The 8,100-nt window shown below is 57.8% G+C and overlaps 1 protein-coding gene across 1 annotated transcript in view; it reads right to left on the reverse strand.

Moving 5' to 3' along the window:
• LOC130586455 (ubiquitin-like modifier-activating enzyme 1) overlaps nt 1-8,100 on the reverse strand; it is a 16,999-nt gene that overhangs the window by 5,657 nt on the left and 3,242 nt on the right. Inside the window, 12 exon segments of the mRNA XM_057387248.1 lie at nt 66-255; nt 1,033-1,107; nt 1,530-1,725; nt 1,981-2,045; nt 2,396-2,592; nt 3,299-3,464; nt 4,793-4,948; nt 5,338-5,418; nt 5,707-5,817; nt 6,312-6,467; nt 7,160-7,306; nt 7,992-8,097. Coding sequence (XP_057243231.1) covers nt 66-255; nt 1,033-1,107; nt 1,530-1,725; nt 1,981-2,045; nt 2,396-2,592; nt 3,299-3,464; nt 4,793-4,948; nt 5,338-5,418; nt 5,707-5,817; nt 6,312-6,467; nt 7,160-7,306; nt 7,992-8,097 — 1,646 coding nt within the window.

An 8,100-nucleotide genomic window follows, 5' to 3' on the forward strand; every position in this document is an offset into this window, starting at 1 on the left:
ACCCCCAGGCTGTACCCAGTGTCGCCAGTCCGTACCCAGTGCCCCCCCAGCCCCCCAGTCCGTACCCAGGGCGGCGTTGGCGCTCTGCAGCTCCTGGTCGGACACGTGGATGCGCACGCCGGCCTTGGGGGCGAAGGGGGGCACGCGCACGTGGCGCACCAGCTCGGCCACCGCCGCCCGGTCCCGCGAGCCCGCGATGCCGTAGCTCTGCGCGAACAGGTTGGCGGCCGCCACCACGTAATCCAGGTGCAGGGGCTGCGGGGGACAGTGGGTCAGGGCCACCCCGGGGTGGGGACAGCACCCCAGGGTGACGGGTGACACCCAAAGGTGGCGGGTGACATGCAAAAGTGATGGGTGACACGCAAGGGTGACGGCGTGGCAGCCAAAGGTGACACTAAAGGGTGATGGAGTGGCACTCAAGGGTGATGGGGCGGCACTCAAGAGTGACAAGTGACACCCAAAGGTGGAGGATGACAGGTAAAGGTGGCAGTGAAAGGTGACAGGTGACACCCAAAGGTAATGGTGTGACAACTAAAGCAAATGGGGTGGCAGGAGAGGGTGACAGGTGACACCCAAAGGGGACAGTATGGCAGCCAAAGGGGATGGAATGGCACTAAAGGGTGATGGGATGGTAGCCAAAGGCGACAGGTGACAGCCAAAGGTGACAGATGACACACAAGGGTGACTGCGTGGCAGCCAAAGGTGACACTAAAGGGTGATGAAGTGGCACTCAAGGGGGATGGGGTGGCACTAAAGAGTGACAGGTGACACCCAAAGGTGACGGGTGACACGCAAAGCAAATGGGGTGGCAGGAAAGGGTGACAAGTGACACGCAAGGGTGACAGTGTAGCACCCAAAGATGACATGGTGGCACTAAAGGACAATGGGGTAGCACTAAAGCGTGAAAGGTGACACCCAAAGGACACCGATGGCACCCACAAACCAGAACCTGACCATGGCTGGGAACACCCGTGGGTGGTTTTTGGGGTGACGTCCCCCTGCCCCCACCCGGCCCCCCCAGACCCCACTCACATTGTCGGGGTCGAAGACGAGGGGGTGGGGGCAGCGCTTGGGCCCCGACCAGAACAGGGTCCCCGAGTTGGTTTTCTGTAGGGGAGGGGAATGGAACAAACGGGGTTAATGGGGTGATTTGGGGTTAACTTGGGGTATTTGAGTTAATGGGGTATTTGGGGTTAATGGGGTATTTGGGGTCAATGGGGTATTTGGGATTAATGGCGCATTTGGGGTCAACAAGGTATTTGGGGTTCAGGAGGTTTTTGGGGTCCCACTTGGCCCAGGGGGAAGTTGTGCAGCAGCTGGCAGATGTTGTTGGGTGTTAACAGGGTATTTGAAGTTAAGGGGTATTTAATGGGGTTAAGGATTATTTAATGAAGTCAGGGGGTTTTTGGGGTCCCACCTGGCCCAGCGGGAAGTTGTGCAGCAGCTGGCGGATGTTGTTGGAGTTAATGGGGTATCTAATGGGGTTCAGGGGTATTTAATGGGGTTCATAGGGTTTTTTGGGGTCCCACCTGGCCCGGGGGGAAGTTGTGCAGCAGCTGGCGGATGTTGTTGCTGTACTGGCGGTGCCAGTGGCGGCAGGCCCAGGCCACGCAGTCCGGCCACGCCCGGGGCCGGTCACTCACGAGGCTGCGCTGGACGGCCTCGAGCACCTCCAGGGGCTGCGTCCCYGCCAGGCGCAGGGTCCTCTCCAGGAATTTGGGGTCCCTGGGGGAGAAAAAGGGGGTTCATGGGGTTATGGGGCTGTACAGGGATCCCAAGGGGGAATTTGGCGTCCCTGGGGGAAGCGGGGGTGATATGGAATGATCCATGCAGAATTTTTGGGTAATCTATGTGGGATTTGGGGTGATCCGTGTGGGATTTGGGGTGATCCATGTGGGAGATTTGGGGGTGATCCATGCGGGATTTGGGGGTGATCCATGCGGGATTTGGGGGTGCCCCATCCCCCTCCCCCACACTCACATCAGGTACTGGTTCACGTTCTCTGCTGGCTGCTTGAAGAGCCCCTCGAACTCATCACGCGCCCACTGCGGGGGAGGGGCGGTCACTGGGGGGGGTCCTGGCACCCGGGACCCGCCGAAATGGGGACTCCAGTGCCCATGACCCCATAAAACAGGGACTGGTTCCCCCAAAACCAGAATCCCAATGTCCAGGACCCCGAAAACCAGGGAACTTGGTGTCTGGGACCCCACAAACCAGGTCCACAACCTCCCAAAACCAGAACCCTGGTGTCCAGAACCCCAAAACCAGGGAACCCATTATCTGGGATCCCCCAAAATGCTCCCCACCACTCCCCAAACATCACCCAGGTATTTGGGACCCCCTCCAGAGGAACCCACACACCCGGGACCCCCCAAAAGATCACCCCAGGGCACACCTGCAGCGTGTGCTCGATGGCGTTGGGGAAGTTCTTGAGGGTGCAGATGGGGATGGCCTTCTCGGGGGGGTCCTGGCTGGAGCTGTAGGATTCGCTCAGGAACGGGATCACCACCTGCACGTTGCCCTTGGTGCCCAGAGTGCCCGACTCCAGCAGCGGCTTCCGGTAATAAACGCAGCGGCGGTCCATGTACAGCCCTGCCACGGACACGGGTCAGTTATGGGGCACCCCATGGGGTATAGGGCAGCCCAGGGGATATGGGGCACCCACTGGGGATATGGGGCACCCCACAGTAAACGCAGTGCCAGTTCATGTACAGCCCTGCCAGGGACATGGGTCAGTTATGGGGCACCCCACAGGGTATAGGGCACCCCAGGGGATATGGAGCACCCCATACGGGCTGTGGGGCACCCTATACTGGGGATATGGGGCACCCATAGGGGCTGTGGGGCACCCCACAGTAAACACAGCACTGGTCCATGTACAGCCCTGCCAGAACCCCTGAGTCAGCTGTGGGGCACCCCACGGGGTATAGGGCACCCCTACATATAGGGCACCCATAATGGGATATGGGGCACCCCGTATGGGCTGTGGGGCACCCACTGGGGATATGGGGCACCCCACAGTAAACACAGTGCCGGTCCATGTACAGCCCTGCTGGGGACACGGGTTAGTTATGGGGCACCCCACGGGGTATAGGGCGCCCCTAGATATGGGGCACCCACTGGGGATAAGGGGCACCCCATATGGGCTGTGGGGCACCCTATACTGGGGATATGGGGCACCCCACAGTAAATACAATGCCGGTCCATGTACAGCCCTGCCCCAAAGCAGAGGTCAGTTATGGGGCACCCCAGGGGATACAGGGTACCCCAGAGGATACAGGGCACCCCCCACACTCACGGGCGTCCACGTTGTCCAGGGCGTTGGCCACRCCGTCCAGCCCCTCGAAGAAGTCGTCGTCGTAGACGCGCTCGGTGTCGGGGCCCACGCGGTCGGTGCGGCTGCTCACGCGCAGCGCCGGGTTCATCTCCCGCGCCGCCGCCGCYGCCCGCTCCGACTTCAGCTTCTGCAGAGGGGGAAACGCCCGGAGTGTGAGACCTCAACCCTTTGGCACACACCTTGTTAAACCACGCCCCTTTCAAATCCAGTGATGCATCCGAAAAACTAAGTCTGGGAAACTCAACCGTTGACATTGAGCACAAAACTCAACCACTGATATTGGCCAAGAAACTCAACCATTGACATTGGCCAAGAAACTCAACCGTCAATGTTAGGCACAAAACTCAACTGTTGATATTGAGCACAAAATTCAACCGTCGGCATTGAGCACCAAACTGAACCATTGACGTTGGCCAAGAAACTCAACCGTCGACGTTCAGCGCAAAACTCAGCTACTGATCTTAAGCACAAAACTCAGCCGTTGATGTTGAGCACAAAACTCAATCGTTGACATTGACCAGGAAGCTCAATCCTTGACATTGGCCAAGAAATTCAACCATTGACACTGAGTATCAGTTGAGGAAACTCAACTGTTGACGTTAGCTAAGAAACTCAACCTTTGACATTGAGCACAAAATTCAATCTGTGACAATGGAGCGCAAAACCCAGCTGTTGATGATGGCCAAGAAGCTCAACCATTGATATTGAGCACAAAACTCAGTCGTTGATGTTGAGCGTGAAACCCAACTGTTGATGTTGAGCGTGAAACCCAACTGTTGATGTTGAGTGCAAAACTCAACTGTTGATGGCAAAACTCAATCACTGACATTGGTTAAGAAACTCAAATGTTGATATTGCTCACAGAACCCAATCATTGACATTGATCACAAAACTCAATCGTTGACGTTGGCCAAGAAACTCAACCATTGTGATGTTGACCAGGAAATCTAAGTGCTGACATTGAGCACGAAACTCAACCGTTGATGTTGAGCGTGAAACCCAACTGTTGATGTTGAGCGTAAAACTTAATTGTTGATATTGAGCGCAAAAAGTCAACTATTGATCACAAAACTCAACCATTGACACTGGCTAAGAAATTCAATTGTCGATATTGATTGCAAAACTCAATTATTCATGTTGATCACAAGACTCAATCGTTGATGTTGGCCAAGAAGCTCAACCATTGTGATATTGACCAGGAAACCCAAGTGCTGACATTAAGCACGAAACTCAACCATTGATGTTGAACACAAAACTCAATTGTTGGTGTTGAGCACTAAACCCAACCACTGATGTTGAGCATGAACTCAACCATTCCCATTGGCCAACTTAGCAGCAGCATCCCAATGGTGGTTGCCCAACCCCTCCCCGGTTCTGCCCCTCGAAACTCCCCTAAAATTCTGCCTCCTCAGTGTCCCCCCCAGACCTCCCCCTTAGGCTCCTCCCACTCCTCACCGTGACATCCCATGGCCGAAAGAGGAACTGGCGGTTGAGGTTGGACTTCTCGATGGTGTCCATGTCGGTGACGGTGATGCTGCCCTCGGGGCCGCAGCCCAGCCCCACCATGGCRAAGTTCTTGAGCAGCTCGCAGCCGATGGCGCCCGCCCCCACCTGCCAGGGACACGTGGGGACACATGTGGGGACACGTGTGAACACGTGGGGACACATATGGACATGTGTGGACAGAGCGTGAGGTGGCCCAGGGGTGGGGATGTGTGGGTGGGAAAAGGATGGGAGTGCAGGGGACACTTTGGGATGCTTAAAAACGAAGTTGGGGATGTTAAGGACACTGAGAGTATGGGGAGGACACAAAGGAACAATCAGGAGATGTGTGAGGACTCTGGGGACACAGCCAAGGTGGCCCAGGAGGGGACAAGGCAGATGGGAGAGGTGGCACTTGACAAATCCATGAAGGAAAATTTGGAGATGTGAGAAAAAGGTGACGACACAAGAGGTACAATGGACAATGGGGGACAGTTGGGGACATGGGGGACACTGACCACGAAATACTTCTGGGCGCCCAGCTTGGCCTGCAGCTCCACCCCGAACACGGCGATCTGCCCGTCGTAGCGGCTGTTGCGCTGGGGACAAGGTGACACCGGGGTCAGCTGTGCGTGTCACCCGCCAGGGGACACCCCCAGGGCTGCAGAGCCACCACGGGGGCCCAGGTGTGACACCTGATATGGCCACATGATGGAATCCCCAAGGAAAGGCCACCCACAGGTGTTTGGTGGCCCCCCAAACCCGTTGTCACCGAACAGAGTGACCAATGGGTGTCTGCCAGCCAAAGTGCTCCAAGCACTGTGCCCCAAAGGTGACACTCCCCACGGATGTCCCCAAGCCCCCCGGGGTGTCCCCCAGCCCCTCACCGGCCGGCACTGCTCCTCGGTGAGCAGAGAGTCGCGGTTCTCCTCGGGCAGGCACTCGAGAGCGTCAAAGTAGAGCCACTGCGTGATGGGCGTGAACTTCCCGGACACGGCCTGGGTGGGGACAGGGACAATGGGGACAGGTCAGGGACAGGGCAGAGACAGTAGGGACAGGACAGGGATGGGGAAGGGACAGCACGGGACAGGTTAGGGATGGAGCAGGGACAGGACAAGGACAGTAGGAGACAGGGCAGGGACAGAGGGGGACAGGTCAGGGACGGGGCAGGGAGAGCAAGAGACATGTTAGGGACACATCAGGGACAGGGCAGAGACAGCAGGGGACAGGTTAGAGACAGGGCAGGGACCCAGGGGACACAGCAGGGACAGCGCAGGGACAGCACAGGACAGGGCAGGGACAGCAGGGGACAGGTTAGGGACAGGGCAGGGATCCAGGGGGACACAGCAGGGACAGCGCAGTGACCACAACAGACACAACGTGACACGGAAACCAAGCCAGGTGCCCCAGCCAGTGACACAAGTGACCCCAGCTGTGACCCGAGGGGACAGCGGTCTCAGGGCCACCCCAGGTGGCCGTGGGTGTCCGGTACCTTCATGACCTCCTGCGCGGCCAGGCCGCCGATGAAGGCGTTGACCGGTGCCAGGTCGCCGGTGGCCTGGAAGGCCAATTCCCGCACCAGCTCCTCGTCCAGCTCCGCCCCCGCAGCCACTTCCTTGGTCAAGGCCACCACCTCGGCCGCGTCACCCTGGACACAAAGGGACGGGGACATGGTGTTGGGGACAGTGTCGGGACCAGGGAGGGGCCATGAGGTGGTTGGGAGTGGTTGGCCTCAAAGTGTCCCCAACTGCCCCCACAGTGGCCCCAGTGGCCCTGATTTCCTCAAAGTGTCACATGCCCACAGTGGCCCTGGTGTCCCCAGTCAACCGTGGTACCATGGCTGGGATCCTCACCCAGTGGTCCCATGTCCTTCCCAGCTCCTGCCACCCCCAACACCTCTGATGTCCCCAACGTCCCCAAATTCTGGTGGGGGCCCTGGTGATCTCCATGTCCCCAACACTCTCAATGTCCCCAGTGTCACCAGAGGTGGGTACACCCCCAACGCCCTCAAGGTCCCCAGTGTCACCAGTGGTGCTAGGATCCAGGCCATGTCCAGCAGGTCCTGGTGGCCTCCCTGTCCCCAACACCCTCAATGTTCCCTGTGTCACCAATGGGCCTCCCTGTCCCCAACACCCTGAATGTCCCCAGTGTCACCATGTCAAGCAGATCCTGGTGTCCTCCATGTCCCCAGTGTCACCATGTCAAGCAGATCCTGGTGTCCTACATGTCCCCAGTGTCCCCAGTGTCACCATGTCAAGCAGATCATGGTGGCTTCCCCGTCCCCAACACCCCAAAGGCTCCCCCGCCGCGCTGTCCCCCCGGTGTCCCCGATGTCCCCACCTGGTGACGGGGCCGTGGGGCGCGGCCGTGCTGGTGCATGAAGCGGTGCAGCCCCTGCCACGCCCAGTGCATCATCGAGGGTCTCTCGGCCTTCCCGAAATCCGTCACCATCATCTCCGGCTCGGCCAGCGCGTCCCGCAACCGTTTCTGGGACAGGGATGGGAGCGTGACACACCAGTATAACCCAGTATAACCCAGTATAACCCGGAAACCTTTTCTGGGACAAGGACGGGAGTGTGACACACCAGTATAACGTGGTATACACCAGTAAAACCTGAAAACCGTTTGTGCGACAGGGGTGGGAGTGTAATACACCAGTATAACCCAGTATAAATGGGTATARCCCAGTATTAACCAAAAACCATTTCTGTGACAGGGACGCGAGTATGACATACTAGTTAGTAAGAGCCAGTATAAACCAGCATAACCCAGTATAACCCAAGAACCGTTTCTGAGACGGGGACAGGTAAATCTGATGCCCCAGTACAAAYCAGTATAACTCAGTATAACCCAGTGTCCCCTCAGTGTATCCCACAACAGTTTCTAGGATGGGGATGAGGACAGGTGAGTGTGACACCCCAGTACAAACCAGTACAACCCAGTCTAACCCACAAACTGTTTCTGGGATGGCAACAGGGACAGGTGAGTGTGAGACCCCAGTATAAYCCAGTATGACCCAGYAGCMCCTCAGTGCCTTCCATGRTTYGCGCTGGGACAGGGACRTGGAGAAATAAGCACCAGTAACACCCAGTTCACGACAAAACCCACCCAGTCGCCTCCTAAATCCCACTCATCACCCCTCCAGTCCCTCCCAGTGCTCCCAGTCACTCACRAAGTGGATGTGCTTGGGCATCTTGACCTGGGTGACGATGCCCCCCCGCACGTAGTCCCCGTAGCCGCTCGTGTCCCCGATGCTGAACGTGTAGGGCCCTTCAGGAAAA

Source organism: Malurus melanocephalus, unplaced genomic scaffold (assembly GCF_030028575.1).
Source record: "Malurus melanocephalus ecotype Western Australia unplaced genomic scaffold, MMel_1.1 scaffold_1162, whole genome shotgun sequence".
In the NCBI taxonomy this organism is placed as follows: domain Eukaryota; kingdom Metazoa; phylum Chordata; class Aves; order Passeriformes; family Maluridae; genus Malurus; species Malurus melanocephalus.